Genomic DNA, 17,615 nt, shown 5'->3' on the forward strand with positions numbered 1-17,615 from the left:
GGGGCCTGGGGCTGCGGAGAAGCGCGCCGGCGCTGGCGAGGTTTCGGTGGGGTTGCACCTGTTGCGTGACTCCCCCCACAGTCCAGCTACCCGAGTCCGACCCGAATACCCAGAAAGTGTGGAGAGAAGCCCAGACGAGTTGCGGGTCCCGCTCTCTGGGGAGCACGTGGCCTGCCCGCCTCTGGAGTGCGGGGCTGGGGGTCGGGACGCCGGGGTCTACAAGGCCAGTGCAGCGGCCCAGGTCGGCAGGGGTCCGCCTCCCTACAGCCAGCAATTTTGAAAGACTGCCTTCTCCCATCTCAGTGCCAGGGCAGGGGCCCTTGGAGTGACTTGCCGGGGTCTGGATCCCAGCCCTTCTCCCGTCCCTCGCGACCGGGCTTCCCGGCTTTGCAGACCCTGGAGAGCAGACTTCCCGGTACCCCTCAGGGCTCGGGCAGCATGGCCTCAGGTGAGTGTGTGCGCGTGCGAAGGAGGGCAGGGTCTCTGGGACAGAGAAGTGCAGTGTCCAGGGTGACAAGAGGGTGGGCACAGCCTGCAGACCTACGGAAGGCGGACAGCTCCTCCAGGGGAGCGCCCGGAGAGCAGAGCCTGAGTGTGGAAAGACAGAAGGAAAAGTCAGAAGCCGCTGGGGTCTCTTTCCCAGACCCCAGAGAAGCCCCTGCCTCCTGGCCTCCCTGCCTTCCTAGAGGGTAGCTTCTTTGGACAGTGGAATTTTCCCAAGACAGGCTCCTCCCTACTGGGCTGGGATTCTCAGTTCTACCCCATCCTCCCCGAGCTGGGCTACCCCTGGGGCTGGGGGTCAGACGAGGACAAAAGGGGACTCTGCCCCAGAGGGGCTGGATTTTCATGGAATCCGCTGGCCCTGAGAGGAAAGTGTTCTGAGCTTGGGGGAGCTTGCGCTGGATCCCTCTCTATTACTATTTTTTTTCTCCTTGGCTGGCTGGACCAGTTAGCCTGGACTTTGACTCTTTTGCTCCAGAGCCCTGGCAAGGGGCAAGGGGCAAGGGGCAAGGGGCTCGGGGCTCCAGGCTCCTGAGGGCTTTGTGGAGTGCTGGGTCTGGCCCTTCTCCATCTTGTTTCCTCACTTCCACCCCCCAGGGGAAGTGAGGAAACAAGTGACACGACCATCCGTGTCACTCCAGGGACTGAGGAGAAGAAGGGAGGGGTAAAGGGGCAGGGATGGAGGCCCCCCCTCCGGAGGTTGCCTAGACAACATCAGAAATCATGGCTAGGGCCTCTTCCGCCTGCGGGGCCTCTGCTTCCTGCATCAGTCACTCCCGCTGGGGGCGGGGCGGAGGAAGGGGTTGGATGTGGCAGAGCCAGGCCCAGCTGGTGCGGCTCACACTCCCCCCGCCGTCTCTGCGGCCGGAGCCATGGCATCCTATTCATCTGGCCCCGGCAAATCCAAGGCCAAATATCCCTTTAAGAAGCGGGCCAGCCTGCAGGCTTCCTCTGCAGTACCAGGTGAGTGTGTGCTTCCTGGCCTCAGGCTTGCTCTGCCCCTACCTCTCGCCCAGGCCACTGGTACCCTCAGGAGGGGGGCTTCTCCTGCACCTTCTCTGCAGTGGTGCCCCTTGTCCCCTTCCCAGGGACAGCTGGCTTGGGAGGTGGTGTGGGGAGGGAGGTGGGGTGGAGGGTGACAGGGTTCTGTGTCGGGGATGCTGTCCTCTGTAATGAGGAGTGGGCGTGGGTGTGGGTGCAGCAAGAGTGTATTTGCACACGTGTCAGCGTGTGGATGTGCTAAGACTGTTTGCATGTGGAGTGTGTGTGAATGGAGTGGGGGATGTGTGGGACTGACTAGTTTGCAGACTGGCCACACTGCTGGTGGCTGTGCCTTTACCAGGCAGGCTCAGGCTGTCCTCTTGCAGTTAGTTACTCTTTCTAGGATCCTAGATCTTGAACCCCCTTACTGGGGGTCTGATGTTAGGGCACACTTATTGCCGCCCAGCATCCAGGGTCTAGGGGCTCAACTGTATCTATTGTTTGCAATTTGTTCATTCCTGATCTGTCTTGTGAGCTTCCTCAGAAGTATGGGGTGTCCTTGGGCTGGGCCCATGCGAGGGCTCAGGCTGGGGCCACTGCAGGCCTGCGTGTGCTCCTGCACCCTTTGGTTCGGCTCCCACTCCTGTAGGCATCTCTGCACCGTTTGGATCTGGCAGTGTGGTGCAGCTGTGCCCATCGCCCTGACGGCTCGGCTGCCTGGGTCCGTGCTTGCTGAGGGATAGCTACCTGCCGTCTGCTGCTCCCAGGCCTGTGGCTAAGGGAAGACCACCCCCACTTTGGTGACCAGGTCAAGCCAGTGCCCCCACCCCCGGAGCACCTGTCTGTACTTGTAGACTGATTTTGCTTATGCCTACCTCCTGGTTTTCTTATGCTACTGAAGATGCTGGCCTGAGTTCTGTATTGGCCTGAGGGTCTGTGTTCTCTGTGCCCAGGTCTGTGCCTCCAGAGGGTGTGTCCCATGAGGCTAGATCTGTATACCTTGGGATGGTCACGTGGTGGGAGCATCTGATTCTTGGGGGTCAAAGCCTTGGGTACCTCTCTGCCTGCCGGGGCAGCCTTGGCAGTGAGTGAGGGGCTCTGGTCAAGTGGGTAGACAGGTTGGCAAGAATCTTGGAGTTGGCGGGAATGGCTGGGGAGTAGCCCCCTCTGGCTTTTGACCACCCCTCCCCACGCCTTTGTGTGTGTGTGTGCCTTGTGGGTGTGGGTGTGGGTGTGGGTGTGGTGCTGTGGCACAGACCCTGGGAGAAGGGACCAGCAGGCAGCTGGGTCTTCTAGACCTGGCCTCAGGAAGTGTGGAGGTTATTGCCTGTCTGTCACCTCCAGTGAACCCTGGCAGCCCTGTGTGGTGGCTTGGCAGGCTGGGGGGATGGCTCTGCGTGCCAGAACCTGTCCTGGTCACCCCAGCATTTCTGTGGAGACCCTGGGTCACCCTACTAGGAGAGGTGGTTGAGATTAGGGCCTTTGACTCAGTTCTGCTGACCCGATACACACCAGCCCTGGAGGTCCGTGGTCAGCCTCTCTGGAGGGGGTTAGAAGTGGAGAGGAGCCATGTAGGGTCAGGGTTCCTGGGGGAAGCAAGGGCCTTAGGCTTTGTCTTAACGCTCTGAGGGCAGAGCTGGTGTCCATCTTCCTTCCTCTTTCTGCTCTGCCCTCTTCCAAGTAAGAGACAGTGTTCCCACCCTGCCAATTCTGTTCTCTTCACACCCTCACTGCTCATTGCCTTGGCCTGCGCTGGGCCCAGAAGCTCCCCCCGCCCCCAGTGGGTGGGACTGCATGTGGGGAGTGTTTGGAGGGTCCCAGGAGTTCATAACCACAGATGATGGTACTTTCCAGAACACTTGCAGAGCCGTATCTCTGTGTACCTTATAGCAGCTGTGGCTAGGCAGGGCAGGACCCCTTATCACCCCATTATAGGCAGACTTGAAGCCTCCGGAAGGTAGAGACTTGCCAGTAATTGGGAACAGAGTCAGACTCAAGTCCTCCAAATTCTAGTCCCACTTCTGAACCTCTCCTCCTGGGCAGTCTGTCCCCAACGATAGGCTTGGACAGGGGCTGGAGGTCTAGGGGGCCATGACCCAGTCCCCTGGGCAACAGGAAAGCTCCGTAACTGGTCCCTTCCTGGACCGAGCCTCTACCCCAGCTTCCAGCCAGTTCCTCTCCCCAGCAGGGGCCCTGTCTCTCCCAAGAGACCCCGTAGTCAGGGGCCCAGAGGGCAGTGGTGAGCAAAACAAGGCCATTGGGCAGAGGAAGCTGGCCTGGGGCTGTTGGGTGTGGAGGTGAGGAGGGCTGCTCGTCCCCTCCTACTCTTTGGCTAGCCAGGCCCTACACACTATCCCCTAGGGCACTGCATTTTAAGGAGGCTTGTCCCTTCCCTGCCAGCCTGCCCTGCCTATATCGGCCTGCCCTGCTCCTCCCCCTTGGGGGCCCCACTTTGGGCTGGGCCCTGGCACTGTAGAGGTTAAGGGCCTGTTCAGTTTGGGGGTTTCTCTTATCTCCCAACTCTGATACTCCTTCCCTTGATTTCTTTACTCCCCTGAGCTTCCCCAGCCCCCTGCTTGCCGTCATCCCAGGGTCTCCCCTGCATGCAGCTGCACTTGGTACAGCCCGTGCCAGCCCCTGAGCTGTCCTGGGGGACTGGCTGCAGCTCCACTCAGCAAACAGGCGGGCAAGGGGCACAGGGCTGCTGGCCGGCGCTGCCTGACTGCAGGTAGGGCCCAGGCAGGCACCAGGGCGAGGGGGGGCTAGGTCCTGGATCTGGGGCAGGCACCCCCTCTTCTTTTTGTCCAGCCTTAGGACAGGACTCTGGGGTATTGGGAAGTGGGCCCAGAGACTTCAAGGCATGCTGCCTGGTAGAGCCTTGAGTCCATCCTGAGCCACAGTGGAGAGGGAGAAGGAGGGTGCTGGAGGGGAGTACCCCCCACAGCTGACTGGGAGAGCTTCCTGCTGGGAGGGTGGGGCTGGGGAGCCCAGGGAGGGTCCTCTGGGGTGGGCTGGGAGCTCAGGCAGCCTCTCTAGACTATCAGCTTCAAGGCCTTTAGTGCCAGCCTCCTGTTGGAAGCTGAGGAATTCTTCCTTCCGTGGAGAGAGACTCTGGCTTCTGCTACTCCCTTCCCCAGGGCCTCCGGCCCAGATCCTGGGGCCTCTGAGTGGCGCAGACTGTTTGTGGCAGCTCCCTTTGGAGGGGCAGCCAGCAGTGGGAGGGGCAGGCTGGGGCCAGGCCACATCTTGGCAGCCCTGGGGTCCTGGGGGAGAGGGCAGGCCTCCAGGGAGGAGGTAGGGTTCCTGCTGCCAACCAGGTCCTCCACTTCCTCTCTTCCTCTTCCCTTGAAGGCTGGTCCCCAGGTCAGAGCTGAGTGGCAGCTGTGGCTTCCCCAGGCTCTGTAGGTCTAGGGTATCAGCCGCAGACCCTGGCCCTTGAGAGGGGGATCTTCTGGTCCAGAGGCAGGTCTGATCCTGGACTGTCTGCCCTGGAAGCTGTGCACTTGGCATCGCTGGTGTGGCCTTAATGAGCGCCTGGAGAGAGAGAGAGAGGGAGGGAGTGTGTGTGTGTGTGTGTGTGTGTGTGTGTGTGTGTGTACATGGACACGTGGGTGCCTGCCTGTAGCAGGTACTCACATGGAGGTTCTCTCATGGCCTGATGGGGTGGCCCCTAGTCCAGGATTCAGATTTTTCTTCCTGGGGTGAATGAATCCACTTATTCTAGGGGCAGACTCGTGGCCCCACCCATGAGCCTGGAATGGGTGAGGGGTCCCCGTGCCAGAATGCAGGTGAGGTCCACATGCGGTCTCACTCCTCAGCCTCTGAGGGGGGACTGGCCTCTCTCCGGGGCTGGCCTGGGGCAGGCAGGGGCCCAGGGCTTCCAGTGCACCCAGGCCCTGCCCTTCACCCTTTGACCCTGCATCACTGTCTCCACAGAGGCTCGGGGTGGGCTGGGGGCCCCTCCGCTGCAGTCTGCCCGATCCCTGCCAGGCCCTGCCCCCTGCCTCAAGCACTTCCCGCTCGACCTGCGCACGTCTATGGATGGCAAATGCAAGGAGATCGCCGAGGTATCGCCTGGCACCGCACCCTGTGTCCCCCCATCACTGCCGCCACGCCTAGTCTTTGCTCCCCTCACCCCTCCTCCACCTCACCTGTCCCTTTACTTCACGCTTGGCTGTGCCCTGATCCCCTAGCCTGTCCCAGGTACCCCCAGCTCCTGTGCCCTCACCCCATCCCCAGACCCTGATGGCTAGGCCACACTGACCCTTCCTTTCCTCCCACCAGGAGCTGTTCAGCCGCTCCCTGGCTGAGAGTGAGCTCCGTAGCGCCCCGTACGAGTTCCCGGAGGAGAGCCCCATTGAGCAGCTGGAGGAGCGGCGGCAGCGCCTGGAGCGGCAGATCAGCCAGGATGTCAAGTAAGCCCCCAGGTTCAGAGCCAGACAGGTCGCCTCAAGGGGCAAGCCATGGGGTGGGGGGCACAGCCAGGCAGCCATGGGGTGGGGGGCACAGCCAGGAGGCCATGGGGTGAGGGGCACAGCCAGGCGGCCATGGGGTGAGGGGCACAGCCAGACGGCCATGGGGTGGGGGGCACAGCCAGGCGGCCATGGGGTGGGGGGCACAGCCAGGCGGCCATGGGGTGGGGGGCACAGCCAGGCGGCCATGGGGTGGGGGGCACAGCCAGGCGGCCATGGGGTGGGGGGCACAGCCAGGCGGCCATGGGGTGGGGGGCACAGCCAGGCGGCCATGGGGTGAAGGGCACAGCCAGGCGGCCATGGGGTGGGGGGCACAGGAAGCGTGGGGTTGGGGGGAGGGACACAGGATAGTTTGCCCAGCATCCCTCTGTCTCCATCCGGACGCTTGCAGAGCCCCATCTCTCTTCTCTTCCAACCAGTCCTCCCTCTGGGGCCCCCCTGGGGAGGCGGCACAGAGCAGTGGTGTGAAGTGGCTTTGGAGTCAGGCTGCTGGGTTCTGGTTCCGTCTTCTACCCACCAGCGTGGCCTGGAACATGTTGCTTAACTTCTGGGTGTGCTTCCTCATCTCTGATGTGGGGCAAGAGCAGCACCCACGGCATAGCGTTCTACATCCCTGTGAGGACCACAGGTGACACCACATGCATGGCACCTAGTACAGTGCAGGGACCTGGGAGCAAGGGCCTCATCAGCTGCCTGACCTCTCACTCCTCCCACCTCTAGGCTGGAGCCGGACATCCTGCTTCGGGCCAAGCAAGATTTCCTGAAGACAGACAGTGACTTGGACCTCCAGTGAGGAGGGCAGAGGGGTGCGGGGGATGCAGGCCTGGGGCCTATCCCACTGCTGTCTCCAGCCCCTCCCTCGTACCCTCCACTTGTAGGCTCTACAAGGAGCAGCGTGAGGGGCAGGGCGACCGGGGCCTGTGGGAGCGAGATGTGGTGCTGGAGCGGGAATTTCAGCGGGTCACCATCTCCGGGGAGGAGAAGTGTGGGGTGAGTGTCCCCGTCCCCTGGATCCTGGTGGGCTTCCCGAGCCTGGGCAGGTGGGGGTAGAGGCCAGAGAGGGTGTTTCTCTTTCTTGAAGCTGGAGGGGCAGAGGGTCTGGCTGGAAGCTAGTTGCTGTGCTGAGAGCAGAATGGTTTGAGAGTTTCTGGGGCCAAGGCCCAGGGAGGAGGTGAGAGCGAGCCGGGTCTGGGACTGGGACCAAGGAGAGTGATTCCATGTCCCCGTCTCCAGGTGCCATTCACAGACCTGCTGGACGCAGCCAAGAGCGTGGTGCGGGCACTCTTCATCCGGGAGAAGTACATGGCCCTGTCGCTGCAGAGCTTCTGCCCCACCACCCGCCGGTACCTGCAGCAGCTGGCCGAGAAGCCCCTGGAGACACGGACCTATGAGCAGGGCCCGGACACCCCTGTGTCCGCTGGTGGGACCCCCCGTCCCTGTCCTACTCCAAGTGCCCTGGTATCCCAGGCTCCCTGAGCTTGGTGCCTAGGAACCTCAACCTGCCTGCTTCTTCCCACACCCGAGTTCATTCCAGCCTCTTGGCATGCAGGGGTGGAGGCAGGGGCAGGAGCTGTCCTGCTGGGGCTTCTGGGCCAGGCAGTGGGTGGCCTGGAAGAGGCCTGGCCCTGACTCCACCCTTCTCACCCCTGCAGATGCCCCAGTGCACCCCCCTGCGCTGGAGCAGCACCCGTATGAGCACTGTGAGCCAAGCACCATGCCGGGGGACCTGGGCTTGGGTCTGCGCGTGGTGCAGGGTGTGGTTCACGTCTACACCCGCAGGGAACCCGATGAGCAGTAAGAGGGGCGTGGGGCGTGCTGGGGGGGAGCTGTGGCGGGCTGCATCGGCTCGGGAGGGCCCGCAGGGCCTGGCTTGCTCTCCTCACTCAAGCTCTCCCTACACACCAGCTGCTCAGAGGTGGAGCTGCCGTACCCTGACCTGCAGGAATTTGTGGCAGATGTCAATGTGCTGATGGCTCTGATTATCAATGGCCCCATGTGAGTCTGTGCCTGTCCCAGACACTCGGCTCCCCTCCCAGCCCAGACGCTTCCAGCCCCAGCCCTGCCCCAGACACCTGTCACCCAGTCTCCCACCCCTCTAGTCACTGAGTCCTAGATTTTCCCGTCACCTGCTGCCCCCTTGGCAGCCTCAGGCCTGCACCTTCCTGCTTCCTCCCTCTGCTCTGCCACCCAGGCCCTCCCAGGTGCTTCCTTGCGGGTCCGAGCCCCTGCCTGCTTCTCCTTCTGCCCAGAAAGTCATTCTGTTACCGTCGGCTGCAGTACCTGAGCTCCAAGTTCCAGATGCACGTGCTGCTCAACGAGATGAAGGAGCTGGCCGCCCAGAAGAAGGTGCCACACCGAGATTTCTACAACATCCGCAAGGTGGGCCCTCACCCCCAAGCCGGACCCTGCACCTCTGCCCAGCCTCCCCCTCCAGGGCCTGGGTCCCCACCCAGCATCCAGTTTGAAGCGTCCCCTGCCATCCTACCGCCCAGGCTCCGGACTGTCCTGGCCTCCCATGGACTCAGCAGTCCCCGTTGCCCCCCAGGTGGACACACACATCCATGCCTCGTCCTGCATGAACCAGAAGCATCTGCTGCGCTTCATCAAACGGGCGATGAAGCGGCACCTGGAGGAGATTGTGCACGTGGAGCAGGGTCGAGAGCAGACGCTGCGGGAGGTCTTCGAGAGCATGAATCTCACTGCCTACGACCTGAGTGTGGACACGCTCGATGTGCACGCGGTCCGTCCCAGTGGTACAGGGGCTGAGGGGCTGGACCAGTGTGCGGGCCAAGGGTCAGGGGTGACTTGGGCCTGCCCTCCTCCCCCAGGACAGGAACACCTTCCATCGCTTTGACAAGTTCAATGCCAAATATAACCCTATTGGGGAGTCTGTCCTCCGAGAGATCTTCATCAAGACCGACAACAGGGTTTCTGGGAAGTACTTTGCTCACATCATCAAGGTAGGGAGGAGGGGCTGCCAGGGCCCACGTACAGGGAGGGGCAGCGTCGGCCTGGGGCAGCCCTCCCTGACTGGGTAGCTGGGGGCTTGCATCGGTGGGTGCGGAGGGTGAGTGAGAGGCATGAAGGGGTCTGACTGAGCACACCTGGTGGGCGCGAAGACAGGGACGGGTGAGAAGCCTGAGGGTGACAGTTGCCTCGCACGTCCCAGGAGGTGATGTCGGACCTGGAGGAGAGCAAATACCAGAACGCGGAGCTGCGGCTCTCCATTTACGGGCGCTCAAGGGACGAGTGGGACAAGCTGGCACGCTGGGCCGTCACGCACCGCGTACACTCTCCCAACGTGCGCTGGCTCGTGCAGGTGCCCCGCCTCTTGTGAGTGTGCCTTGGAGTGGGAGGGAATGTGGGGGGCAGAGGTCAAGAGGCCAGGGCCTCCTCCTGCCCTCCTGGGATGGCTGACCCTCCCCTATCCCAGCCGAGCCCTCGGAACAGGAGGGACTCCCTGGTCCACTCACGGTCTGTCCCGCCCGGCCCACCCAACGTGGCTCAAAAGTGCTTCTGTGGGCTTCCCTGGTGGCCCAGTGGTTGAGAATCTGCCTGCCAATGCAGGGGACATGGGTTCGAGCCCTGGTCTGGGAAGATCCCACATGCCGCGGAGCGACTGGGCCCGTGAGCCACAATTGCTGAGCCTGCGCGTCTGGAGCCTGTGCTCCGCAACAAGAGAGGCCACGACAGTGAAAGGCCCGCGCACCGCGATGAAGAGTGGCCCCCACTTGCCGCAACTGGAGAAAGCCCTCGCACAGAAACGAAGACCCAACACAGCCATAAATAGATAAATAAATAAATTAAAAAAAAAAGTGCTTCTGTGATTCTGCCCTGACCTACACATACCTGTGTGCATTCGTCTCGCCTGCAGTGACGTGTACCGTACCAAGGGCCAGCTGGCCAACTTCCAGGAGATGCTGGAGAACATCTTCCTGCCATTGTTCGAGGCCACCATCCACCCTGCCAGCCACCCGGAGCTGCACCTCTTCTTGGAGCATGTGAGGGCGTGGCCCAGGGCTGGGTATGGGGGGGACACTGCCTCAGGCCCGGCTGCGGCTCTGGACCTGACCCCAGTGTCTTGTGCCAGGTGGACGGCTTTGACAGCGTGGATGATGAGTCCAAGCCTGAGAACCACATCTTCAACCTGGAGAGCCCCCTCCCCGAGGCTTGGGTGGAGGAGGACAACCCACCGTATGCCTACTACTTGTACTACACCTTCGTCAACATGGCCATGCTGAACCACCTGCGCAGGTGCCTGCCCCTGGGCTCCGCTGGTGCCGTGTCTCTGCCTGCCCTGCCGGCTCTCAGCCAGCAGGCCTTACTCTGGGCCTGCTGTGGGCTGGGGCCACCAGATCTCTGACCCACCTCTTGGCCCCAGTCTTAGATCGGATGGGTTCTCTGCCCTCGGGACTCTGTGGCTCAGCCCTCGCTGCCAAGAATCTACCCCTGCCCCCTGGTCCTAGGCCCACAAAGTCACTGGGTGGGGGGTGCTCAGGAGCCCAGGCGAGCCAGGCTTGGGACCCGACGCTGTCTTCACGCCCCCCAGGCAGAGGGGCTTCCACACGTTTGTGCTGAGGCCGCACTGTGGGGAGGCCGGGCCCATCCACCATCTGGTGTCGGCCTTCATGCTGGCTGAGAACATCTCGCATGGGCTGCTTCTGCGCAAGGTCAGGCTCTGCACCCCAGCCTCCCCTCCCAGTGGTTCCCCTCCTCCCAGCCCTTCAAGCCTCTTCAGCAACTGGTCCTCCTCCCCAGCTTGGACCCCAGCCTCCACACTGAGGCCCCAACTTGGATTCTGGCTGTAACCGACCCTCTGCAACTCAGGCCCAGCCTGGACTGCCCCCTGTCCCCCACTGTGACCTGTAACCCCCAGAACCGGGTGTCCTCCCCAGCCTGGAGGCCACCTGACAGGCCTGCCCTCCCTGTTGCCTGCCCAGGCCCCGGTCCTGCAGTACCTGTATTACTTGGCTCAGATTGGCATCGCCATGTCCCCACTCAGCAACAACAGCCTCTTCCTCAGCTACCACCGGAACCCACTACCTGAGTACCTGTCCCGCGGCCTCATGGTCTCACTGTCCACCGACGATCCCCTGCAGTTCCACTTCACCAAGGTCAGCACACGGCGGGCAGCCCGGTAGGCGGGTGTCCTGGGACACGAAGGCCACCAGGACAGGGCAGGTCTTGGGGCTGGTGCTGCCCTCTGCTGGTGGAGTACAGCATGCCCCGTGGCAAGTCCGTGGGAGGGGCGGGTGGCAGGCCCCGTCCACCTGCCTGAGGGAACCTGGCTTGTGCAGGAGCCACTGATGGAGGAGTACAGCATCGCCACCCAGGTGTGGAAGCTCAGCTCCTGCGACATGTGCGAGCTGGCACGCAACAGTGTGCTCATGAGTGGCTTCTCCCACAAGGTACTGCGCCCCCTTGGCATCCCCTCTCCTCCCCTGCTCTGCATTTTGGGAAGGTCCTGGGGGTCCTGGCCCCTCAGAGCTGGCTGCAGCCCTGCCCATTATCCTGCCCCTTCAGGTGAAGAGCCACTGGCTGGGACCCAACTATACCAAGGAGGGCCCCGAGGGCAATGACATCCGCCGCACCAATGTGCCGGACATCCGTGTGGGCTACCGCCATGAGACCCTGTGCCAGGAGCTGGCGCTCATCACGCAGGCCGTGCAGAGCGAGATGCTGGAGACCATCCCGGAGGAGGCGGGCATCACCATGAGCCCAGGGCCTCAGTGAGCCTGGCCCACACAGTGCCCCCGTGTCTCGGCACCTTGACCACGTTCTGTCCTCAGACCCCTCCCACCCTGTTGTGGTCTCTGCATGTGTCTGTTCTTCCTTGTTCTGTCCTGCATGTCTCTACCTGTATCTGTGCCACCCAGGGAAAATGGTGCCCAGGAGCCGCTTTACCCTTGTCTTGGCTCAGGTGGCACCCGATGGCCCAGGTTTGAGGTCTGCCCTACTGGTGGACCTGTCCCAGGATCCTCTGAAGGCTGGCTGTCCTGCGGGCATCTGAGTGTCCACAGAGCCAGGGATGGTTGTGGCGGTCTGGCCCCTCTGGCCCTTGGGGTCCTGGCTTGGGCAAATTTGAGCTTTGGCTGGGGCTGGAGTTTGGGCCTCCGTCTTGCTTATGTGGCTGAGGGGCAGTCAGGTGTGGCCTGTACACGTGTGTTGTGGGCACGGGCTGCCAGGGATCTGCAGCAGGTAGAATTGGCTGAGTCACAGCCCTGGCTGCCTGGGCTCAGGCCCCGGAGGTGCTGGACCACCACCTCCGCCAAGTCACTGCCCAACAGCTTTCACCGTCCTTCCTCTGGTCCATGTGCTCCCCTGGTGTCAGCTTCCTGTGCCTCTGTGGGAGGGGGCAGCTGCCCTGTGCTGTGTCTGGGGCCATTGCAGCGGGAGGGTCCTGGATCTGCCACCAGCCCTGAGGGTAGTATCCCTACTATGGTCCCCAGAGTTTTGACCAGACCTGGATCCCACCTGGTCCCCTGTGTTGTGTTCTGGACCGAGGCCTTTGCTATGAAGTGCAGTGTTTCATACAATCCCATCTTTCCTAGTGCATGACAAATAAAGATTATTTAAGTAATGAGGCGGGTGGGGTCTCTGTTGGGAGAGGGAGAGCCGTGGTGGACGGTGGCTGAGGTCGGGTCCAGGAGCACTGTGGATGGAGATACAGCAAATTCTGAGGGGAGTGACTGGGCTTGACTGAGTGTGTTTATGCATGTGGAAACTGACAAAGGAAGCGGGATGGGAGGAGAGGCCCACTGGGGACCTGTCTGCTGCCCCTAGGCCCTTGTCCAGCCCGCCCCCTCTGAAACAGACACTTGACCCCAGGTCTCGGGCACATCTCTGTCACATCAGTTTGGGGGGTAGCATCCCCTTTCCACCTTCTACTTCCTCCTCACTTCCAGCCTCTTAGGACACCCTAGTAGATGTGGGAATGTGAGATTACAAGCAAGCCTGAGGCCAGTGGTTCTGAAACTCTGGGGACATCAGGCCCTTCTGGGGAGCTTGTTTAAAATGCTGTTTCCAGGTCCTACCCTCCGAGATTCTGATTCAGTAGGTGGGAGGCGTAGCGCAGAAATCTGCAAGCTCCCGGCAGATTCTCTTGCAAAGGGTTGGAGCAAGCGTGTTCCTTCTGAATCCAGACCTAACCAGCTTGGCTTCAGTCCCATGTTTAATGCATGATTTTTGGAGCACCTCCTTGGGCACAGAGGTTGCTGGACTCTGTTGCCCGTGTAAGGAGGAGAGTGGAATGTGCCCTGTGCTGTGCAGGGTCTTGGGTTGGCGATGGAGAAGCTGTTTGCTGCTGCTGCTGCTGCTGCTGAGTGGGGAGAAAGACGGCTGGTCGCTTCAGACACAATTAGCCCTAGAACAGTGTGAGCCTGCCTAACTGAGGGCCTGGAGAGGGAGCAGGAGGCTGGCTTCCTCCCCACTCCTGGTCAGCTCTCACTCTGCTCCAGCCCCGCCTCTCTTCCTGCATCTGCATCTTGCCTAGCGCCTCTGGGCAGAAGCTCCCCTGATGCCACTGCCTCCTGAGGGCTACTAGCCAGGCTCACACCTGGCCAAGACCCAGGGTCCTTCTGTCTTCAGAAGGCATCTCTAGCCAATTTGTTCTAGCCTTTTACACAACGTAGAGCAGAACGTTAGAGCTGGATGCTGAGCAAGAGATTGTACAAGTCTGGCTGGTTTCTGGTTGGGGAAACAGGCCCAGGAGATGCAACTGGCTGGTGGTGGAATCTGGGCCGGAGCCAGGGGAGCTCGGGGTCCAGGGCTCCCCACCTCAGGCTGGGCCTGCATCTGCCCAAGGGAGGATGCTTTAACAGGCTGAAGGGAACTTACTTTTCAAGGAGGTGAATGTATTTAATAGTAAAAACATGTTGTGTCTTCACCTGTAAGACAAGGAAGGAGGATTAGAAGATCTTTCTAGAAGGCAAGAATTACCTGTCTCATTTGCTAGCACTTAGGACAGCCAAGGCTCTGTATTTTCTCATTGAACTTGTCATATAACAGAATCCTTTATTCCATTTTCTCGTCCCTTGTACATTCTTCTCAGTGTTCTGAGGCCTAGCTGTAAGAGTATTACCAATTTTAAAAGTTTCTTAACAACCTCCCACTATTTTTTTTTTAAACAACTTGCTTCTAGATATTTTGTCTCTCAGAAATTTCTCTTTTAAACATTTATTGAGAGCAAATAATTTTAAAACAGACCTTAGTACTTTTTCCTAACTGAAAAGAGTAATTTTCACTTAAAAAGTTTGGAAAATATAGAAAAAATGGGAAGAGGAAAAAAGCCCATTCATAATCTACCAGTTTCAACAAATATTTGATCAACTTCTGTCTGAGATACATTTATATGTTTAAAATATATTTTATATGTTTACATATTCCTTTCAGTTCTTTTTAAAAAGGCATTTTAAGTTGAGATCATACATGTATAATTTTGTATTTTAAAAATGTATTTTTAATGTCCTTCCACATTTCATTAATATTTTTACATTCTTTATAAATTTTAATCACTGTACACTGCCCCATGATGAGCCTCACCGTAATGGCTCTTCTTTGTTAAGAATAACCATGGCCTAATGTCGTGGCTACCAGTGTTTGCTTTGGCTCCAGACCACTGGGGTTTGAATTTTGGCTTCACTGCTTACTGGCTGTGTGACCTTGGGCAAGTTACTTCCCCTCTCTGTGCCTCCAGGTCCTCACCAATTTCACAGGGATAATAATAGCACTTTTCTCATGGGTTGATTTTGGATTCACTGAGTCTCGATATAAAGCACTAAGTGCTCAATAACTATTGAATATTATTATCTTTGCATATAGGGCTTTACAGATTATTCCTAATCTAGATGACCGTGAATAAAATGACCAGGTCCAAGATATCTATCTTATTGCTTCTTGATAGAATGAATCAAAGTGTGTCAACTGAAGTTAAAAGTCCTTTCCCCGCCTTCTGTCTCACCCACTCCAGTGCAGTCCTTCTACCTCCTTCCCTTTCTTGGAATTATGTCATGCCCCTCCTCGTGGCCTGCTTGGGAGGTGTGTGTGGAAGTCTTTGTGAAGAGGCTGCATCTTCCCTCCTCTACCTCCCTCCTCTATGGTCGGGATTCAGGGCTTCTGCCTCTTGCATGGAGAAGGGAGTGGAGTGGATGGCAGAGGGAATTCAAAAAACTGGTCTACTCTGAAGGGCCCCAGACAGAGTGCAATAAAACAGGCAAATCAACTTGTCTCAGCCAGTCTGCTTTGAATGGGCCCGGCCCTGAGTGACGTCTATACTGGGGGACTGTCCCTTGTCAGTCACAAAACACTGTGGCTGGGCGGGCTGTGCCAGGCCACATCACACCCTGCCCTGCTCTGCTTCACCTCCTGGTGCCCCATCCTGGGGGACTTGAGGGGAGCAGGGGGGCAGTTGGCTGTGCCCCCAGATGGAAGGGGCTGGTAAGGCTTGGTTAGGATGACAGTGATCCTAATTTCCAAACCTTACATGAGAACATTCTCCCCATCAAAGCATTGCCTCATTCGTAAATGTATGTATATGGAACTCCAATAAAGATTTAAGCATTAAATCGTATTTAATCCAACATTTGGCAAATCATTTTGTTTTCAAAATGAGAATGAAATTACCCAAATAAGGATGCCCTGGACCATCCGGGGTCAGGTGCTCTTGCAGCTGGACCTGCAGGGGCAGGCTGCGTGTCTGGAGATGGAGAGGAGCCAAGTGTCCTGGCTTCGTGAGCAATCCCGTCCTATCTAGGGGCCAGGGCGGACTTCTAAAGGCCCAGGAAATGCTGGAGACTTGAAAGAAAAACTTTGGGGGCTGAAAAATATGAAAAAGTGTGAAAATTACTAAATGTTTAACTAAATGCCTTCAGAAAGTATCATGTCAACTTTAGTATTTGTTAAGTTTGGTATCCATACAAATGTCACTATATTTGAAAACAATTTGTAGGTTGGATTTTTGTCATGAGTTCCAGAATATGCAGGAATGATTGAAGAGAAATCATAGCCAGTAGTAAATTGAAAGAGTTACTCAGAGTCTAGTAATTTCAAAAGCAAATTCATAAAAACCCTTTTACATTTCAAGCAGAGTTATATTTAATGAGGAATGTGGGTGCAGTTTTAATGTTTGTGGCGATGAGGGTGAGGCGTCCGAGGATCAGATGCAGGGTCTGGAAAGGGCAGAAAGCGCCCTGCCCTGCAGTCCTGCTCTGGGCGGGGATCAGCTCAGCTCTGGTCTAGCCTGGCCCCTTTGCCCTCCTGCCTCCCTAATGAGTCTGGGCAGATGCAGGGCACCTATTACTGCCACAGGCATCTTCTCTAGGTCTGTGCAGGACCATGCGTGCCTGAAGTTTGTCTCCATTTTGCAGATGAGAAACTGACTTGGATTTGAAACCTGAGTGTTCCACTTATTAGCTGGGCAAGTCCCCCCTCCTCCCTGACTTTCTGGGTTTGGGGGTGACAACCCGTTCTCAGCCTGTGTTTTCCACGTGGGGTAAATACCTCCCGGGCACCCGGCACTGGGCTGAGCGCTTAACAAGTGTGAGTGCATTTCGTGTGCCTAAGGACTCTGCATGCTAGCTCTCATCATGATGCTCTGCCTTAGAGAGAAAATTGAGGGTCAGGGAGGTTAAGTAACTTATCCAAGATGACCCCACTGGCTGGCAAATGGAAGAGCTGGGATTTGAAGCTAGAACTGTCTAGCTACAAAGCCCTTGTTCCTTCTACTCTGTGACGGTCCCTGGTGGGGGGCGGGCTGTGAGTGCTGCATGTCTGGTGGGGTGGGTCTCTGTAGAATGGGGTGCTCAGGGAAGGGACAGTACCTGGCTCTGGTCAGCAGATGGACCAGCATAGGTAAGGCTGGAGGCACAAAGGCCGTGGAGGAGGCTCCTGGAGCCTCCCAGGTGCGAGTGGGAGTGGAGAGGAGCTTTTGTGGGGAGGCAGTTAAGACCAGTGGTGAAGAAAGGGGTGGCAAATAAAAGAGAAAGGGGTGGCAGAACTGGCCTCAGTGGCTGGCACAGCTTGATAAAAGACTGAGTATGTGAATGCCCTGAGGCAGGTGTGTACTCCAGTTGGCCACAAGCCCCATCCCTCCCTGATGCCTTTCACCTGGCCCAATCCACACACTGCCATGGAGGTATCTGACTTTGTGATCCCTGGGTTAAAATCACTGTTTCGCGGTACAGCTCTTTCACTTTATTAGCTGTGATCTTGGGCAAATTGTATGAACTCTGAGCTTCAGTTCTCTCATCTATAAGATGGAGACACCAAGGTCTCCTGCACTGGCTGTTGTGGACATTAAGTACCGTACATAAAGCTCTTAGCAGAGTGATCAGCACACAGAAAACCCTTGGTGCTCATGTGAAACTTATGAAACCTTAATGCCCCTTTTGCTTCCTGTCTCTATCTCTCCATCCACCCCTCCTTCTCCCCAGCAGACCATGGAGTCCGATTCCTGCTGCTGCTTTTTGCTCACATCCCAGAGTCAGCAAAGACATTTACTGGGCGAGAGGCACGTGCTGGGGCAGAGGTGGGGGGAGGAGAGCCGCAGAGAGGAGACCCCTTGGCTGTACTCACTGAGGGCCTCGGTGGGTGAGCATCTTAGCAGAGGTCGAGATGGAGATGGTATTCAAAAGCTGCGGAGGGAGGCAACCCTGCAGGCCTGAT

At 58.3% G+C, this 17,615-nt stretch overlaps 1 protein-coding gene across 4 annotated transcripts; it reads left to right on the forward strand.

The window, feature by feature from the left end:
- The first annotated feature begins 185 nt into the window (after window positions 1–185).
- AMPD2 (adenosine monophosphate deaminase 2) lies at window positions 186–12,535 on the forward strand. 4 transcript variants are annotated; one of them, XM_068540445.1, is made up of 18 exons: window positions 186–448; window positions 5,419–5,549; window positions 5,767–5,897; window positions 6,675–6,743; window positions 6,833–6,944; window positions 7,188–7,374; window positions 7,607–7,748; window positions 7,860–7,949; window positions 8,204–8,333; window positions 8,500–8,694; window positions 8,783–8,914; window positions 9,124–9,287; window positions 9,829–9,955; window positions 10,045–10,208; window positions 10,504–10,624; window positions 10,895–11,068; window positions 11,252–11,362; window positions 11,478–12,535. In XM_068540445.1, the coding sequence occupies exons 1-18, from the start codon at window positions 439–441 to the stop codon at window positions 11,685–11,687; spliced, it is 2,400 nt and encodes a 799-aa protein (XP_068396546.1). In that variant the 5' UTR covers window positions 186–438; the 3' UTR covers window positions 11,688–12,535. The 4 variants fall into 4 exon arrangements, with proteins under 4 accessions (XP_068396546.1, XP_068396547.1, XP_068396545.1 ...); XM_068540444.1 differs by lacking the exon at window positions 186–448 and adding an exon at window positions 486–1,464; XM_068540447.1 differs by lacking the exons at window positions 186–448; window positions 5,419–5,549 and adding an exon at window positions 486–1,464.
- Window positions 12,536–17,615: the final 5,080 nt, after the last annotated feature.

Source organism: Eschrichtius robustus, chromosome 3 (genome assembly GCF_028021215.1).
Source record: "Eschrichtius robustus isolate mEscRob2 chromosome 3, mEscRob2.pri, whole genome shotgun sequence".
NCBI lineage: Eukaryota > Metazoa > Chordata > Mammalia > Artiodactyla > Eschrichtiidae > Eschrichtius > Eschrichtius robustus.